The sequence below is a fragment of the Drosophila nasuta genome, chromosome 2L, assembly GCF_023558535.2.
Source record: "Drosophila nasuta strain 15112-1781.00 chromosome 2L, ASM2355853v1, whole genome shotgun sequence".
NCBI lineage: Eukaryota > Metazoa > Arthropoda > Insecta > Diptera > Drosophilidae > Drosophila > Drosophila nasuta.
In genome coordinates this window covers 21,096,895-21,117,184 of record NC_083455.1, presented here as the reverse complement: position 1 = coordinate 21,117,184, position 20,290 = coordinate 21,096,895, and the positions used below count along the sequence as shown (strand labels likewise).

At 41.1% G+C, this 20,290-nt stretch overlaps 2 protein-coding genes across 2 annotated transcripts; one reads left to right on the top strand and one right to left on the bottom strand.

Annotated features, from left to right (window-relative positions):
* The first annotated feature begins 1,789 nt into the window (after window positions 1–1,789).
* On the top strand, window positions 1,790–19,571 carry LOC132798751 (collagen alpha-5(IV) chain). The gene is given in 11 exon segments (XM_060810717.1): window positions 1,790–1,886; window positions 2,051–2,217; window positions 11,999–12,055; window positions 12,058–12,183; window positions 12,250–12,294; window positions 12,353–14,106; window positions 14,164–15,014; window positions 15,077–16,991; window positions 17,057–17,171; window positions 17,236–17,459; window positions 17,522–19,571. Coding segments are annotated over 10 exon segments (5,829 nt in total). The 5' UTR covers window positions 1,790–1,886; window positions 2,051–2,121; the 3' UTR covers window positions 18,168–19,571.
* Window positions 18,808–20,227, bottom strand: LOC132798754 (thioredoxin reductase-like selenoprotein T homolog CG3887). Its single transcript, XM_060810723.1, has 2 exons — window positions 19,962–20,227; window positions 18,808–19,848 (listed from the first exon to the last, which is right to left on the bottom strand). The coding sequence occupies exons 1-2, from the start codon at window positions 20,102–20,104 to the stop codon at window positions 19,398–19,400; spliced, it is 594 nt and encodes a 197-aa protein (XP_060666706.1). The 5' UTR covers window positions 20,105–20,227; the 3' UTR covers window positions 18,808–19,397.
* Between the last annotated feature and the right edge of the window lie 63 nt (window positions 20,228–20,290).

The following is a 20,290-nucleotide window of genomic DNA, read 5'->3' as shown; positions in this document are numbered from 1 at the left end:
TGCCTTTTGCTGTATGGCAGTTTCAATGGCTTTACTTCCCCCTTGATTACCTCTGCTACATTCTTACACAGCCTTACGCTGATAGCCCAATTCTAAGATCGGGCACATGAGTTCCGTTATTGTGTGCCGATAGGGCTCGATCCGGTCTGGCCTGGCCTGGCTTCTGTGCTAAATTGCACGTTCTATTTCCTACACTTAAAGAAATCATAATTTACGTAACTTAGCTCATGTTTAATCAGACTATTGTTATTACGCAAACTCAACTTAAATAACGTTTATCTACTCAATAAGCTTATTATTTTGATTATTCATTGGATTTTCAATAATTTGTAACGCCATTTTTTAATAACTTTTTTTATTTTCAATAATTATTATTAGTGGGTGGTTGATCAATTTTAAAAACTTAAAGTTTTTTGGCAAAATATTTCCGAATTGTTGGTGGCATTTTTAAGTCAAGGTAAAATGCCAACTATATTTGAAAAAGTCTGATTTGGCTTGAGACAGTCGGAATATTGTTTGAAATTGTTTTAAGTGCAGAGCGCGTGTAAAGATTTTTACAAATATTTTATAAAATTCTTAGAAACTAAAATGTAAGGATCCTAGTTTAAAGATATTTCATCATATCATCATAGAATATACTTAAAAATTGATCAACAAGTAAAAATAACTTATATTGCAAGTCATTATTAACGATTTAGGTGTTAAATATTTAAAAATCATCTAAAAGTAACAGCAAATAGTACCTTGAAAATATTAAATCATCATAAAATACCACTTTTATTTGAATATTCTTTAGACTTATATTATATACAATAATATAAATTATTATATATATTTTTATTTATATATTTGCAAGGTTACATTTTATGGATCCTTAGTCCAAATTTGTAGAAAACTGTCAAGGACTGAAGGTTTGCAATGTTAAATAGACCCTGAAATGGTTATTTTTAGCTGCCATAATTGAGTGGTAAAATTTAGTCCGACTACACTTAATTGAGATTAGTGGGTCGCGTACCCAAAATCAAATCGACATCCCACTGACCGACCCTGTCGCAAACCGATTATGCGCCGTCGTTGTGGCGGCGGCTTGGGTTAATCTTTTTCAACGGACAAAAGCCTTGATTACGCTTGGACTTAGTTTCATTTGTGACCCCAAAAAACAAGTTTGAAACGAAAAAGAAAAATAAGCGAGTCAATGATACTTTTGAGGCAATGAGCATTTCGTAAAGTTCTATTTTTATAAATCTGCGTACCAATTAATTAAAAATTTCGAAATGTTGAGCTGAATTTTCAATTGTATTCTAACAGGAAATACGCAACCTTATCCCTTATCAGGCCAACGAGCGTGAATGAAAACGCCTCAGGCTAATCACACTCCACTCCAGGCGGGCCGACAAAAACAAGCAACTAAAACTAAAAGCTAAGTAGGGAAATTATAATATGGAAAATATAAGAACAAAAAAATTAGAACTTGCCGTTGCTCGTTTCCTCATTTCAAGGCAATAAAGTGCTAAATTCAACAGGCTGCTGCGTAACCCAGCGAACCTCCTAACGCCCCTTACCCCACCGCCATCTGCCTCTCCACCAAGAACCCCCTTGACAAGCGCGCCAACCACTAATACAATGACATCTTAAAAGTTGCGCATGTATGCGAGAGCCGAGCTACGAGCACGAACCGAAACTGAGAACGAACTGAATCGGTTGATCGGCTAATCGATTCGGCTCCTGTGTTCGGCTTGTATACGAATTCAAATTTCTTTTGTGCGGCCCGATTTTAGTAACACTTTGAACGCTTGACGATCTCCACATGTGGGGAGTGTGTTGCGCTCGACGATCGCAGCAGCACAGCAAATCAAGTGACGAACCCGCAAGCAGCAAGATTTTGTGTTAGTTCCCGTTTCCAATCAATATAAAACCAAATCTATTTCTTACGAATATACTCTTTGTTACATTAGTTAGTCCAATTGTGTTTAAATTGTTCCACGTTATTAATTAATTATTTATTGCCTAGGAAAATCCTTTTCAAATTGTTTGTTTTTGTATTTCGCAGTTTCGTGTGTGTTCTCGCAGTGACAGTTTTGTATTTTGTCCAATTCGAATTTGGTGGTCAGGCTGAGGACCATGACCATGATGTTGCCCAGAGATCTAGTTGGTCTCTCGGGTGTGCTAGGCGCAGTTTGGCTGATCGCCAGCATTGTGTCCTTTGCCGACGCAAAGGTAAGTCGAAAATGAATTCTCATGTATTATTATGATTCACATCTAACATCTTAAAAGTATTCAAATTTAAAAAAAAAATCGTATTGTCATCAGTGAATTTAAAACTGTCAATATTTTTCAACTGGCAGTGGCTTTAAAACGGTGTGTATACAATTTTGTGCTGCAGCGCAACTGATTCATAACCACATTAAGTATTATCTACAGGAACAAAAAGAAACAGAAAGAGAAGCAGAGTGGGAGATTCAAGAGCGGGAAAAGCTTGTGTATATAAAAAAGAAAATTAGGTCAGCATTGCGACATTTAATCAGCCCAAAATGAACTCCAGACATTTCCTTCATTCTATTCTCGCATACCATCAACTAATACTACATTATATTTCCGGAGCAATTGCAACTCTTCAGTCACTGCATTGATAAAGTAACCCAGAGGCGGGTTGTGTTGAGTTCCTTGATCTAAGCTCTACACGAGTTCAATCGATGTCATACCGGAATGTTATTATGTCATCTTTGATAATTAATTCAGCTTTAGATTTGGCAATCTTCAATTGCAGGCAAAAGGTTAACGCGTGCTATCAATGTGTGATAACCCCACAGTTTCAACTAATTATGTCGCTTCTCAATTGCCATTGAATGTTTCCGGTTAGCAATGACATCAAAACTAGAGAACAAAACATTTTTGCAAAGCCCATCAAGTCATTATGGGAAATGGATTAGCTATAAGCATTATCTCTGATGGTTTTGACACAGTTCAAATTTAACTAGAGCGAATTTCCATTTCGCTCGTGCCCCTGGAACTGTGCTACGAAAACGAAATTAGCCGAATTAAATTGCAAACAAGCTTAAATTCGATGAAAAACTGTTTGACTTTTAAATAAGAAGAACAAAATTATTAAATTGGATAGTAAAATGAAGATCAACTTTTTATATTGTTTGACTATGTCAACTTAAGTGATTTCTTAATGATTTGAATTTGAATGCAATGCAAACGGAATTTCTTATTTACTTAAACATATTTCCGGTTCTTCACCTAAATATTTAAAAATATTTAGAAATGAAAGGATTTTTTTACTTTTTAAACAATTATTTCGTCATTCTTTCAATTTAGAACTTATGCAAACTCTATTTCTTAGCTGAGATTTCAATTGGAATGCCTTATCTGTTTTTTGCCGTTCTAAATGCGTTGATGATGTTGATGATTCTAGTAGAAATCGTTGAAATTTAATTAGGTTTATTGCTATGTTGGCGGCATTGATAGCTAAGCTTAGTCTGCTGATTGCGACGCATGTAGAATCGGATTGAAAATAGAATTCTAAAGTGTCGCCAACAGAGCCAGAGGCTATCGCCGTGACTTTTGCCAACACAAACATATACATAAATTTATATTTATTCTTATACATACATATTTATGTATGTATATTTATATTCAGTGTGCAGTTAAGGCCAACTTGAAGAGACAACTCACGTGTTTCAGCTTCTTTTGCAGGCACTTTGTTATACGATCTGCACTCATTTTCGCACTCGGTTACGTGGTCAATGCCATGGAAACAATTTCCAACTGCTAACTCGCAACTCCAATTGCAATTGCAACTGCTTAGTGAGAGCGTCAACGTCTTGTGGCTTACCGCAGAAACGTTAACAAATAAACCCGATTTGTGCTACTGTTTGAGTTTTGTTAGCCAGTGGCTTTCAAACTGCTCTCCAACTGGTTTCATGCTGTTGGCAAACAGATTTATTGCGCTACATTTAACAGCGAAGTGATTTCCTTTTCCGTCTCTTACATTCATGCACACTTATGAACGCAAGCGTACCAGCGAAGAGAGCGACTTTGTAAAGAGAGCACAATTCGTAGGCGACTCGCATATTTGTTTAATATTTAAGAGAGCTACTCTGCTGTGAGTACGCAACAAGTGCGCCTTTGTATGCGTGTATTTGTGTGTACTGCACTTCGCCGGTGATGACGTCGACGGCGACAGCAACAACAACGAGCTATACAATAGCAAGAGCAAAAGCAACAGCAACAGAAACATTGTCTGCCTTTCTATGAATGAATTTTGATAAATTTACTTTATCAGCAACGACTTCGAAGAGCTGCAGCATCTGTGTGTTGAGAAAAGAATGAAAGCATTTTCAAAGCATTTTTATATGGAAATTTCTGAGGCTACATGTCTGTCTTATGCTCTGTGAGGATGTATTGGTGTCTTGTGTGTATGTGTGAGTTTGTTCTTTTCTGCGGCCGACAATTAGCAGCTCAAGTGTTTGGTGGAGAGCAAGAGGGGGAGGCTAAAGAGTGCAGCTGCGGCGGTCTTTGACGCTCTGGCTCATTTCAAATTGGAATTGGAATTGAAAGTTTGTTATTGTTGGCTGCTGCTGTCGATTGCTCTAACTTCCCTCTCCGTTTCCTCATTCCCCAAACGTTGCTGCTGATATTCGAGATGCTCATTCCAATTTCATTGGTTCAGCTTTGTTTATGCAAAAGCAAGAGCAAAAGAAATTGAGTCGATGTCTCAGTCTTTAGGCTGACCCCACGCATACATACACACACTAGTACACACATAAATCAGTGACCAGCTGTAGACAACGCGGAGCCCGCCCAAGTAACAACAACAATGAGTAGAAAATGGGGAGATGAAGAACACTACTCGGCTTTCTTTATGATGGAAGAAGTTTATTTGCGTGCGTCTTGAAAATTGTTTGGCGAGTTGCATTTCAATTTGACTCAATTATTTATTTATCTGCAACTGAATGCGGAAATTATGCGAAGTGCTCTCTCTCTCTCACTTGCTGCCTGGTGTGCATGTGAGTGTGCTTTTGTGTGATATGAACAACATGTCGTATAAGTGATATATGATGGCAACTAACAACTGGGCATTACACAGTGTGAAAATTGTAAATTAAAGTGATTATTTGATGTTGTGCTGTTCTGCATTCATTGCGCTTAAAGCAAGAAATTGGGTTATCAGCCATCTCAGAGTCAGCCTCCAGTCTCAGCCTCCGATTCAGACTCGGTCTCTGTTTCTGTTTCTGTCCCAGTCACAGTCACAGTTTCATTCTTGTTGTTATTCTTGTTATCAGTTTGATTTAGTTGCAGCTTTTTGAAATTGAAATTCATTAAAACTCATCAAAATATATGCACATTCGTATCGCTCTGTCAATGTGTCACTGTCCCACTCTCTCTATCTCTTCCTCTCCATCTCCATTTCCCTCTCCCTCTCTCTCCTTACTTTTCTGATGCTCCTCATGTGCGTCTAACATCATTGCTAAAAATACTCGAATATTATTCGCTTTAAATTCGTGATGTCGCTTTACTGTTTTCTTTTTCATTTTTATTTATTTTTATCAACAATTTGAAATAGTTTTTGATTTCATAAAACATTGTCTAGTGTCAACTATAAGGTTAACAGCTTTCTGATAACGTTCAACATTTCAAATTTTTGTTCTATTTATATTCTTTTCTAATTAATATTGTTGCGAAACTGCTTGATTTGTAATGAAGAATTTGAATGGCTTTTATTTGAGCAACAAATAAATCGTTTGTAGTAATTTTTTTGTTTTAAATAATCTAGTCATTGTCACATTATTTTCTTAAACAATGTTAGAGACTGTATTAAAAAGATACTTGGTTTATTTATATTAACAATAATTTGTTGTTGAACTTAAGGAAATACTAGTTTCTTTAATGTAATTTTTTTGAAAATATGTATATTAAATTAGCTTTGCATATCAATTACTAGTTACTGTTTAAGTCGATGTAATCGATGACAGCTTGTGAGTTTTACAGTTTTAGATGCACTAGAAGGGCTATCAACACGGCTGGCGACAGTTGGGGAATCGCTGTGCTGTCATTTGCGTGTAATTTGAGTGCGCGGCAATTAGTTATCATCTGTCAGGCGTTTGTCTAAACAATTATGCAAACAGCGAGTGGACTGTATGTTAGATTGTAAACTATAAACTACAACAATTTTAGCAATGCTATTTGGATCGTTCTCTCTACCTCCCTCTATTTCTCTCTATCTCTGTTTCGCACTCAATCTCAGTCTGTATGTTTATGTGCAAAATTGTGTCGTGTGCATGTGCAGATTTCTTCGTTCTTCGGTCTTCTGCCTTTGGATCTTCACGCCTCTTCTTTATGATGTCAAAAATGATGTCATGCTGCAAGAGCGCTACAACAATAACATTAACAATAACATCAGCCAGAGTCCCCGACTTGTGCAGTCCAGATGTCCAGATGTGCATTCATTATGTTCTATAGTCATTCTCTGACTCTGTCGTTCCCACTATTTGCGAGCGTGTGTCTGTGTGAGTGTGTGGGCATGAGATTTCATGTCAATCACACGTTGCTCATATGTTTGCTCCATATACAGTTCCATATACATGCTCTGGACTCATTAGCTTCTTGGGGTATTTAAATGTAATGACTTTGAAATGATATTTAGTAGAGCATTTTTAGTTTAAAATTTTAGACAAGCCTTTACTGCTAACAAAGAGATATGCAATGAACTTGAGTTTTGAGTTTTAAATAAAAATTCATAACTTATTATTAAATTAACATTTTCTCTTGGTTTATTATTAATTATAATGATGGGATAAATGTTAACTGATCTAGTCATAGAAGGTTCTTCACATACATGCAATTTTTAATAAATTTCTTCCTTTTTTAGAATCCTTATTGCACAAGTTTTTGAATCACATAGAATATAGGAATAGTTAAAACAGATTTTTAAACTGTTTAAACAGAATAAAAAACTATGAAATTAGTTATGTCATTTTAATCTACAGATCAGCTCTTTTGAGCTGTTTTTTTTTATATTTGTAAAGGGTATAAATCGATCGACTATCCTTGTTGTTGGCACACTTGAAACACTTTTGTGTGATGCCACGCTGTGTGTGCAGTTGAACACTTGCATATTGCAATTGTAGTCGGACTATTTAGATGATGATCAAATGTTGATTGATGGCGCGTGTTGTTGCATTTCGAGATCGTTTGACGAATTGGGTCAATTGTGTGTTATATTGTGATGTGATGGACAATGATGAAGCTGACAGGACTTCGTCAGCAGCTTGCCTTCTGCCTTATATTTGGGAGACAGTTCACATTGAAACTTGACAGATAACCCCTTTGTGCCCCTTTCCATTCATATTTAATTCACAAAACAAAAAAAGCATACATATTTAGTACAATTTAATGCCAAATTAACACACACACACAAAATGTATTAATTAAAATGCCAAGCTAAGAAAAAAGCTGTCAGCGGTCTTATCAGCCATGATTTATACTCGTACTCAGAAATATGTGTACTATATAGAGTATATATAGTATATGTATATATGCCACATCCGGGGCTCGCTTTGCCGCCATCTTGAGTGCGACTATATACTTAGCATGTAGATTATTATGGGCAGCGACTATGTTACTTACTAACTGATTCAACTTGCTCTAAATTCAAGTGCGCCAGTACTCCTCTGGCCCTCTCTTTCGCTCTCTCTCTCTCTCTCTCTCTCTCTATGTCTCTCTTTGTCAAATTCAGTTTGTTCATTTTGCTGCGCTTTGCATTTTGTGCGCACATATTCTTTATCAAACACAAGAACGGGGTATCACTGACATTTCTTTTTCAACGGAACTCGACTTGTGAATTCCAGTGTCGAACGTCATTAGACACTCTCACACCTCACACAGCCCTCTCCCCTGCCAGCGAACCCTACGAGTTGGAGTCGCTGACCGCGACAAACACGTGCACTGTCCCTAACCTTACCACCTTCTCTCTCCCCAAATCTAGACTATACTAGATGGGTAGTAGACTAGAGTGATCTGCGTTTCGCATTGAGTGTGTGTGTGTGGGCGGCTGTGCCAATTGTCGGTCTCTGATATGCAACGGCGTGCGGGGGAGAGGGATGCCAACTTTGACCTTAAACTGCAGCTTGAGCTGCCGCATTTGTCTGCAAGTGCGAGAGAGACGACAAGGCGCGGAATGAAAGAGCGGCGAATGCAACACAATTGACATTAACATGTGTAAATGCGCTCAAGTGAGCCACTGACACAGATCATGCCAGAGACAACAACATATATCCATATAGTCAGCGCAAGCTATGTTTGCGACCGACTTTTCGCAGACACCACGTGCATTATAACGGCACAGTGGCGTAGCAGACAGCTTTTTAGCGAGGAAGCCAGGCTTAGGGTAGTACAAAATTAAAGTCCATTTTATTTCTATTTGCTGATGAATATTGAAAATTTTAGGTCTTATTTTGAGTAAAAGATTGAAATATATTTTATGTTGTGGATATAAAAGTAAGTGCATTATTCATTAAATTAAAAATGTCAGATATCAGAGGTGCAGCTAAGAGTCCACGAAAGCTTGCTTAAATTTTTTCCTGTACCTATGTCAACTCAAAGTGTTCAATTCCCAGGCCAATAGACGCCGCTTCGGGGACTTGTCCAGGTCTCTGTCTAATAGCTGACGTCGACAAAATCGGTTTAGCATATGAGCACATAACGTACCTCTCCATAAACCCACATACAATGTTGTGGTCGTAATAATCAAATCGGACAGACTGTTGTTTGTTTTTTACTTTTATTCTTTTTATTCTTGTTTTCTTTTTTTTTTACTTTGTTTCTCATAAGTTACAACCCGAGCGGGTATTCGGTAGTCCCAAATGTGATATATGTTTGTCTACCCCATATTTGGTCATTTCTATATATGTATACTACGTACATTTTTTTTATATATTTAAATGTGTGCTTTCAGATATATAGTATCATGCTATTTGTGTTGCTTGGCAAGTGTCAAGTTCAAGGAAATTGCAGTGTTGTCATTTTCTAAGCGTGTTTCCATTCGACAAGCGACAACGAAAGACTTGAGTCCGAATCTGAAATTGCAATTTGTGAATTCTGTTTATGGACAATTGATTGAATGAAATTCGAAGGCTTCACCTGGGTTTCGATTGCGGCTTTTTCAATTGAAGGAATGCATGAAATAAAAGACATTCATTACCATATCGCCGGCTTAGTTCGAAGCATGTTGCCAACCAGGTTATTGGGTCGACGTGTGTACATTTTTTTGTTATGTTGCAATAAATGCAATTATTAGAAATACAACAATATCATATGAATATTGAACATGTATATTTATTAAAATAACCTATGAAGATAAATAACTGGTATTTCACAAAACAAAATTAGGTTCGTTAACTAAAAAATAAGTCAGTGTACAGAGTAACAAAGAGTTGAGCAGCCTCGCTTTGAGAATTCCTTAAGTGCAATCGCATCAGCCTTACATACATACATACAGCATTGTACATGAGAACGAACACCTCATTTAATTTCCAGAAATTGAGTGCAATTGTTTTACAGATTAACTATGCCACACCCACACACATTCACACACACTCACACACCTTTAAATACTCTTGTATAACTCATACACCTGCCATATGCATTGTGCATTTTATTTTTGGTCCTCATCTGCGTTCTCTCTCGACTTGTTTTCGGTTTGATGCCTTTTCTTTTTTTATTGAAGCCGCGCGAAAACAAATTTTCTTGGTTAACCACACGACGAACAGTTTTTCCTCATTTTTCCAAGTTTTCTTTTAGGTTTTATTTTTTAGTTGCTTTTGTTTATGTTTTACGTTCTGATTTTCTGATTTACACGTCATGTGCATATTTTGCTAACAGATGGTTTGATCTTCCAACGTGGCAGCAATTTTCTAGGAATTCCCCGTTTCATTTTCAATTTGGTGCTTTGAACTTTTGATTAGAAACCTGTCGACTGCATTACGAATTGCACTCGATGTTTATTGCAATTATAAACAATGTTGTTAAGTTAGCATTTGCAGTTTTTGCTTTCCTTGCAAATATTTGACATTAATTTTTCCAGGCGGCAAACATTAAATCCATTCCGCTTTTGTTATTTCTATTTCCAACATTTTCTTAAACATGCGTACAACATGTGTGCTGACTTTATTTTTTTGGTTTTTGTTTCATCTGAAAATTTGAAGAAACCAACGACGCTCAAAGTCATTTTAATGAATCGAGCAATAAATTTTGATTTTCAACTAAACGGAATTATGTCAATTCTATTAATAATTGTGTCTGCGTTGGCAATATACTATACAACAAATTAAGGATGTTTATAAACTCTTTTACGGTACATACATATGTCACCAAACAATTGACCCATAACAAGCAGTGGGAAAAGAATTTCCATTTGTTGCAAGTGCAACTCGGTCAGCAGCTAATTATTTATGGCTAACACGTTTATTTAATGAACACTTCCAGTGCGTCGAGGTCGCAAACATAATATGTTTTTATATGCTGCGGAATTGAAAAATTATTTCGGGTTTAAGTACATACTTAAAATAATGCAACACAAATGTTTGATTTTAATTACGCATACTTAATTATTTAGTAATAATAATTACGTATACTTAATTATATAGCTTATGCCTTTTATTGTAATTTTTAGATGTTCAAAATACAACAAATAATTATTAGATATTGTTATTAGTATTTAGAAGTAATGAAAGAATTTATATGTGATAAAGATTTTAGGAATAGTACAGATCTTAAGGCTAATGAATCTAAATTTATTATAATTTATGTAATTTTTGGAAGACTCATATAGAATTCAAATTATTATAAATTGATTAATCTGAATCCAGACAGATGGATTGACATTTGATTAATTATGAAACAAAGAAGCCTAGAACTATTTTCTATAGTTTGAATCATAGCCGATTAGCAAGAATTGAATGTGCCTGGAATGATTTCTACGAATACGACTCTGTATTGTAATTAATCAGCAAATGAATTAACTATCAAAACTGATAAATAGCTGGAATTAATCCAGAAGCAGTTTACTAATTGCCTTGTGCAATGGATAACTCAATATATATTTATCAGCACTGACTTTGTTTGAGGATCAAATTATTTATGGGTCTGAAACCATCTCATGTTTAGCTGTGCTCCGTCGAGTGCTTCGATTCCTCAAACCGCTTGTAGACGCATCAGTGACCGTGTTCTATGAGCTCGGATAAATTGTATGCTGCTGGCGCAGAGAAACAACATAAGGGGCAGCTGCAAGTGAGAACAGAATAGAACAATGGAATGGCAAATAACAGAAAGCAACAAAAAAAAAAACAATATATAGAAGATTATCTCATTGCAACGGAAATAGTGCAATTAAAGCAAACATTTTAGTTGCAACTACAATACGAGTGCGAGTGCAAGCGCAGTGAATGTGGTACTTGCCACAAGTTCCTTGCAAAATTGCACCCGCAAATAAGCATGTTATTGTTTTTTGTTATGACTAATACCTAAAGTGAGAAAAATGGGGAAAATATCTAAAGTGCATAAAGCATAAAGAGTTCAGCTATTAACCGAGCAATTTAATTTGCACTTGCTGCTGCTACTCTTAATTCAAATTAAATCTATAAATAAATCCAACATTTGTTAATCTTAACGTTACTTAAAAATGATTAGTAAAAATTTATGGCAGATATTATTACATTTTTTTTTTCAATGATATAAGCATTTATATAGTAACCGATCATAATAGGAAATAAAATGTCTGACGTGCTTTATACGTCACAGTTAGAGGAAACTTAGTTTCAAATTGAAATTAGGACAATCAGTTGTCTATGGACTTCAATTAAGAATGATGACCATTGAATCAGCTGGAAATCAAAGTGCTAATCAATGATTGCCAATCAAGAATTGTTCTGGTTTGTGTCAGTTGTGAAATTGAATTACATTTTAATGGTCAACGGATTGTTTTTTTGCTTTACAGGACTGCAACACAACGATATGCGACTGTAAAGGCATTAAAGGACGCATTGGGGGTCCATTGGAGGTCACGGTGTTCCCGGACGTGAGGGTTCACCTGGTGATATTGGACCATTCGGACCACCCGGACCCTTAGGTGAGAAGGGAGACTTTGGCGAATATGGAGAACAGGGTGAAAAGGGTCATCGGGTAAGCTTTGGATCCACACCAACTTAAATATAATTAATATATCTATATATTTTTGTAACGTTTTAGGGTGATGGTGGTCTGCCAGGAGAGAAAGGTTTTCCCGGCGCACGCGTAAGTAGAGATTGCAATTGTAGAGTAATTAGAACAAATTATAATCAACATGTTGCAGGGTTACCCTGGAGAGGATGGTACACCTGGACCTCGGGGAATCGATGGCTGTGATGGCCGACCTGGTGCACAGGGCAAAGCTGGTCCACCCGGTGAAAATGGCCCGCGTGGTCCGATGGGTAAGCCGGGCTTAGCTGGGGCACAAGGTGATGCTGGCGAAGGCGGCATCAACTCTAAAGGCACCAAAGGTAATCGCGGAGAGCGTGGCCCAGATGGTGCCAATGGACTAAAGGGATTTGGTGGCATCTCTGGTCTCAAGGGTGACACAGGATTTGTTGGCATCGAGGGATTGAAGGGTGAACAGGGTCCCCAAGGTTATAAGGGTGAACAAGGCGTACCCGAAAAATATCCCATACTGCGTGGCATTGTTGGCGATAAAGGTGAACCCGGTGATGGTGAAGGAGTCGGGTTAACAGATAATCAAAAGCAACCCGGCCTTCCCGGTGATCACGGTGATCTAGGTGCAGTTGGTCCACTTGGACAAGAAGGCGAACCTGGACAATTTGGTCGAGATGGTTTGCCTGGTGCCCGTGGTGACATTGGTGAACGTGGCGAACGTGGCAAACCTGGCCGTGATGGCGGACCAGGCGGACCTGGTGAGAAAGGAATGAAGGGAGCTCCCGGCTACGATGGTGAGGATGGCCTAGATGGAGGACGTGGACCGAAAGGCGAACCAGGCTTTAATGGCACACCAGGTATTCAGGGACCCGAAGGCCCACCCGGTGCCTATGATCCAAATTTGGATAGATCCTTGCCTGGCCCCATAGGACCTCAAGGTGATGTCGGTCATCCTGGTCACCCTGGATTGCATGGCATTCCCGGCAAACAGGGACGACGTGGTCCCCAAGGACCTCCCGGTCCACCCGGTGATGAAGGTCTTCGGGGCAATCGTGGTCCACCCGGACGCAGCGAGAAAGGTGACGATGGAAATTATGGTTTAATGGGACCACCTGGCCCACAAGGTGCACCTGGTCTCGTAGGCCCATCAGGTCGCAGCGGTTACCCTGGCGAGCCCGGCCTTAATTTATATGGACCTAAAGGTTTGCCTGGCCAACATGGTATTCCTGGCTCCATCGGCTATCGTGGTGATCGTGGTGAGGTCGGCATTACTGGTGACAAAGGTTTGCCGGGTGAAGGTTTGAATATTGTTGGACCTCCCGGCTCACAAGGTCCTCCTGGTAAACGCGGCAGGCCTGGCATTGATGGAGTACCTGGATACCAAGGCTACCCTGGTGAAAAGGGTATACGAGGTGATGATTGCGGTTACTGCAATGCTGGACCACGTGGCATTAAAGGATTACTAGGTGATGCTGGCTATCCAGGCGAGCACGGAGCACGGGGTTTGGCTGGTATAACAGGTGCTCGTGGTCTTAAAGGTGCCCAAGGTAGGCCAGGACAACGTGGTTTCAAGGGCATGCAAGGCCCAGCTGGTATTCCCGGCGAGGAAGGTCGAGTCGGTAGACCAGGTCCGAAAGGAGTAATTAACTCAATCGGCAGTTTGAAACATGTACCGGGTGATAATGGTGACAACGGACGTCGTGGTGAGCAGGGCGCTCAAGGTGATCGTGGTGCAAACGGATGGAACGGTGCTCCCGGTCTTAAGGGTGAATCCGGTCTTCGTGGTGATTTTGGTGATATTGGACGACCAGGTTTAGATGGCAAGCCTGGGTTTAATGGTCGGGATGGTAAGCCTGGTGCACCGCCAAACATACCCAAGATCTACCTAACAGGTGAACCCGGCTATAACGGCCGCAAGTAAGTGTTGATTTGTACAACCAAATCTAAATGTATTAACTGGTATTTTTGTTGCAGGGGTGAACATGGAGATGTTGGCAGCGAAGGTTTTAAGGGTCAAAAAGGTGAACCACATCCTGGAGAAATAATTGAAAACCGAGGAGATAGAGGCGATCTAGGATATCCAGGGGAGCCCGGCTTCCGCGGACCAAAAGGTGAAATGGGCGAAGTCGGCTTGAAGGGCGAAGCTGGTGCCATGGGTATTCCTGGTGAAGTCACTCGGGGACCACCTGGTGCCAAGGGTTACAAGGGTGAAACAGGCGACTATGGGCTGCAAGGCCTTACTGGCAATCCTGGTCGAGATGGTGAGCCTGGCCTGCCCGGTGTAGCTGGTCAAAAGGGACAGCGTGGAGAGCCGGGACAATACATACTTCCTGGTGAAATTGGTGTGCCTGGCCGAAACGGAATTAAAGGTCTTGTCGGTGATCACGGACCCATTGGATATCCTGGAGCTAAGGGTCGACCAGGACCAAAAGGTGCCAAGGGCAGCACCGGTGACGAAGGTCTTTGGGGCCAGAAAGGTTTGCCAGGTAACAAAGGACAACGTGGTGACATTATTGTGGGCCCACCAGGTCAACAAGGTGAACCCGGTCGCGCTGGCAGTATTGCTTTGCATGGAGTTAAGGGTCAGAAGGGTGTATTCGGTTATTCGGGACAAATTGGTAAAACCGGCGCAAAGGGTAGCATTGGTTATCCTGGCCGTGTGGGCCGAGTTGGCGATCCTGGACCATCAGGTGTCCCCGGTGAACAAGGCGTTATCGGTTTAGCCGGTATTCCTGGCGAGCAAGGCGATCGAGGAGAGATTGGTTGGTCTGGACGTACTGGAGATTTGGGGCCCCGCGGTGCTCCCGGTAGCTTTGGATTGAAAGGTATATAGCATTGTATATAATTTTTATAAATTTCAAGATTAATAATATTATTTTTGTAACAGGCATTACTGGAGAGATCGGTCCATTCGGCTACCCTGGTGTGCCTGGTAGAGCTGGTCAAAAGGGCGAACGCGGTGCACCTGGTATTCCTGGAAGGCCCGGTGCCAAAGGTGTAGGCGCCTATAGTGGCATCAAGGGAGACGTGGGCGTTGCCGGTTGGCAAGGTCCGCCCGGTTATGATGGTGCACCAGGCTTCAAGGGTGAACGTGGTGAAACTGGTGAGTCACTACCCGCTGTTGATGGTCTGCCAGGCGTCAAGGGTGAAATGGGTATACCCGGTCGCAACGGATTGCCTGGCTTAGATGGTCTCAAAGGTGTGCGTGGAGACATTGGATTGGTTGGTAATCCTGGCATAAACGGTGAACCAGGAGTTGATGGCCTGCCCGGCTACGATGGTCCCCATGGCGCTATCGGTCTGAAAGGAGAATCCGGCGAAATTGGTCCAATGGGTGCACCCGGTGAGTTTGGTGATTTGGGCGACGTGGGATACCCCGGTGCACATGGCCTGCGGGGTGACAACGGGTTGCCAGGTGAATTTGGTGTCGAAGGCCCGCAAGGTGAAGTTGGTGAGATTGGTGACATCGGTGATGATGGTGAAATAATTTACGCTGACTTGACTATGGCTCGTGGAGAGCCCGGAACACCTGGTTTCCATGGCCCAGAAGGACAACGTGGTGAGCCTGGTGACATTGGATATATCGGATTGCAAGGATTACGTGGCCAACAAGGTGATATTGGCTTTGGCGGACTACCTGGACATGATGGCGCGCCTGGTGTCAAAGGGTTGCAAGGAGATATTGGTCTACGCGGTCTCCCCGGACCGCGAGGAATTGCCGAACGTGGCGAAATTGGTGACACGGGCTATGATGGTTTACCCGGTCGCCCAGGTCGTGTGGGACAAAAGGGTGCACCCGGCGAGCAAGGAGAGTATGGATATAACGGTGCTATTGGACCTCAAGGTCCAGTTCGTGTCGGTCCTCGCGGTGCACCTGGTGACTACGGCTATCAAGGACCTCCCGGACGCAATGGCCTGCATGGCTTGACCGGTGCGAAGGGAGAGCGCGGCGATTTTGGCTTACAAGGCGAAAGAGGTGAAGCTGGCTTTGCCATTTGGGGCAGACCAGGTGACAGAGGTGAGCGCGGCGAACAGGGAGCAACTGGTTATAATGGCGCCAAGGGCGAACAAGGTTTTAGCGGTCGCCCCGGACGCACTGGCTTCATTGGACTGCGTGGACCACGTGGCGCAACTGGTGATGCTGGCTGGAGCGGCATCGATGGTATTGATGGTCAAGACGGTCAAAAGGGTGAGCAGGGTGTCACTTATTCGTACACGTATGCACGTCCCGGTGATCGTGGTGAGCCCGGTTTAGACGGCTTCAAGGGCGAACAAGGTGATCGAGGTGCTCCTGGTTTTGAGGGCTTAATTGGTCTTCGTGGTGAGGTCGGCTACCGCGGTGATGTTGGTGAAGCGGGCTACCAAGGTTCAGATGGCGTTCAGGGTGAACGCGGCGAAATCGGTTTAACGGGCTTAACTGGTCGTGACGGATTACGTGGAGCACCAGGTGAACCCGGAGACCCAGCGCCACCACCGCCACCACCTAAGAGCCGTGGCTTTATTTTCGCACGTCACTCGCAATCCGTACGCGTTCCCGAGTGCCCAGTTAATACGAACAAACTGTGGGATGGTTACTCACTGTCCGGAAATGTGGCCAGCAGCAGAGCTGTTGGTCAGGATCTTGGTCAATCAGGATCGTGTCTGATGCGATTCACCACCATGCCCTACATGAACTGTGACTATAACAACGTCTGCAGCTATGCACAAAATAATGATGACAGCCTCTGGTTATCGACTGCTGAACCAATGCCGATGACAATGACTCCCATCCAATCCAGGGATGTCATTAAGTACATTTCACGGTAATATTAATTTGTTTTGAGTATCAATTTTTGAAAAAGTGCTTATATCTAAATAACTGTTGTAGCTGTGTCGTTTGCGAGACCTCGACGAAGATTATTGCTTTGCATTCGCAATCGATGTCCATTCCCAATTGTCCTGGTGGCTGGGAGGAGATGTGGACAGGCTTCAGTTACTACATGGTAAGCTTGACTTCTACTGCTTTCTCAACCACATTTACTTTTACTTCGAATGATTTCCTAATAGACCACATTGGATAACACGGGCGGCGTTGGTCAAAACCTGGTTTCGCCTGGATCATGTTTGGAGGATTTCCGCGCTAATCCAGTCATTGAATGTCATGGCCACGGTCGTTGCAATTACTATGATGCTCTGGCTTCCTTCTGGCTGGCTGTTATTGAGGAGCAGGATCAGTTTATCCAGCCCCGTCAGCAAACCCTCAAGGCTGATCAAACTAGTAAAATCAGCAGGTAAATTTACCATATGCCCTAATCCACCTTATGGCGCACTTAGACTTGTTTGTGTTTTGTAGATGCACTGTGTGCCGTCGTCGTGGCGACAGCTTCATCACGCGCCAGGCTTCATCGTCGTATTCCATCAGCACAGTCTCTGGATCACGCATTAATTCCGGATCCAATTCCGGTTCTAGAAATAGCGGAGGATCTGGCTCGAGCTACGGCGGAAGCTATCGTTCAGGATATGGAGCAAACTATGATGGAGGATCTCCAACTAGCTATGGAGGAGAGTCTGCCTATGGACAAGGATTTAACAATGGTCAGGGCTCCCGCTACGGACCGGACTCCAACAATGGACAAGGTTCGAACTACGGCCAAGGTTCTAGCAACGGCCAAGGTTCAAGCTATGGCTCAGGTTCTAACAACGGCCAAGGTTCAAGCTATGGCTCAGGTTCTAGCTACGGCTCGGGCAGCGTAGACAATGGCGCTGGCTCTGGATCAAGAACACAGCCACAGTCTACTTATTCCAGCTGGTCTAGCTACCCAGGTGAATATCATCAAGCACAGCCGCAGCAAGCAGTGCGTCAGCCACAACAACAGCAATCACAGCCTCAGCCGCCTCCAGTTAACTACTACAGTCGTCAATTGCCATACCGTAATTCATACCAAAATCCTGGTCGCCAAACCCGTCGGTATCCGCGCGACGACACCCACGCTCCTTAGATGCCACAGTTCAGTTTAAATACTAAGTAGCAGTTAAATAATTACTAAGTCTAAGTTGCTATCACACTCCGTTAACAACACCATTAAATCAAACCACAACGACAACAACACACCAAAAAAACAACACAAATAATCTTCTGTATTCGATTATGATGACGATAATCCTTGAGCAGTGCCATTTTCGAGATCTGATTGATTTTAATCTAATTTTGTATGTAAATCGAAGAAAACCAAAAATACATATGATTAATATAGTGTATCAAAGAATAGTTGCAGTCGATATCGAAACCAACTATTCTTATTAATTCACTGCCTCGATATGTCGTATAACTATATTGGATTGATGATGTAAGGATTTACAACTTAACCACCAAACGAAACAAATCCCAGTTTTTGATAAATAAAATGTACACATCATTAAAAAAAGCGAAACGTTTTCTCGTCGAACATATTTTTAATGACGTGCCTAATGAAAGTGCAACAGGAAAGTTTAAATATTGTTTTATATACCAACAGGTGTTAATTCCAGACAGGTTTGAAAATGAAATTTTAAGAAATAGTCATTTTATAACTTGTTTCAAATTCGTTTTTGTTAAAAAAAATGTCCATAGAAAAAGAAATGAAACACATTTAGTTGAAATTGATTGAAAAAGGATACGCCCTTGCAGCATATACATATATATATTTTGTTGCTTCTGCTATTAACAATTATTAAATGTTACATAATTTGATGTTCGTATTAAGCTATAAAACAGGGCAAATGTACGCTAATACAAGATACGTTTGCATGCAGACTTGCATCCAATCCAATACTAATAATTCCCAGGGATTGATTCACACCAAACGTGCCACATTTGGTGGCATCTATTATACATACACAGTCATTAATTATTTATACTATATAGCTGGGAGAGGGAATTTTGTTTTCTTTTTGTTCTCGACACAAAGTAGTTAAATAGCAGCTGTTAAAGTAGTTGTTGCTGTGGTACATAATAATCATGAAAAGGTGAAAACAAAAGTACATAAAACTATTTACGTAAGTTCGAGACTGAGAAAAGAGTACAACAGTTATGTTAAATCTAATCGCCCTACATGTTCTCTTAATGTATTACAGTTTTGTTTCGCTTATTTCTCCGTCTCTCTCATATTATTTATTATAGATTTGGTGTTTTGTTCATTTTATAGTTTTCACCACCACCAGCGCTGCTCGAGAATGGGTTGTTGTAACTATTATTTAACAAAGTCTGGATTCTCCTGTACCTTTTCAGAGAATTGCAACTGATTGTCGATAATCTGGAATAGCACTTCAGGCGCTGGAAAGCGTCCAGTTTGTATTTTCGACCAAACCGGCACATCATTAAGAGTTATCTCAAAAGCACCCGACGAAATCAGTTGACCTTCGATCATGTTTCCCAAAAAGAAGATCATCATACAGGCGTAGATTTTGTTCGATTGCAGATGAGCCCACCAGCCGGGGGTGTTAATACCCAAGCATGTGAATGGACTCACTGAGCTGACCACAGATACTATGATAATGATTTTAAGTGCGAATATTAGCTTTGAGAGATAATAATTCAAGCCTGGGGGATCGTAGTTGGCGCCATGAACCTGAATCTGTGGATACTTTTCGCCCAGAATGTTTACATAGTCCTCGAATGCCTTGCGATACCCGCACGAGTAGCTGTACAACGAAGAAAAGAAAAACAATAATAGCATAACATACGTAGTAATAAGAATGCGATAATGAGTGTGCTATCGCTGGGTGCGAGGGCTGCAGCTAATTTATACACTTACCAATAAAGAAAAGTCATCGTTGGAGCAACGCTCTGTCCAAATTTCGTGGCCGGTATTTCTTTGCCCCCTTCAAATGCCAAGGCATAGCAGGCGCACAAGCAAAGCACAAGCAGTGCAATGTTCCTGCCATTTAGTGAGTCCATTATGTGTTTTTCCTAGTTTTACTTCGATCGAAAAATTGTCGTGCAACGAATTAGCAGCAAATGTAAAAATTTATTATCTTCTTCTTCTCAAACTGTCATTTGCTAGTAGCAAATTGCTACGAGTGTTTACGATTGAAATTTATCGATATATTTGAATGACGTGTTGGAAGTCGACATATCGATTGA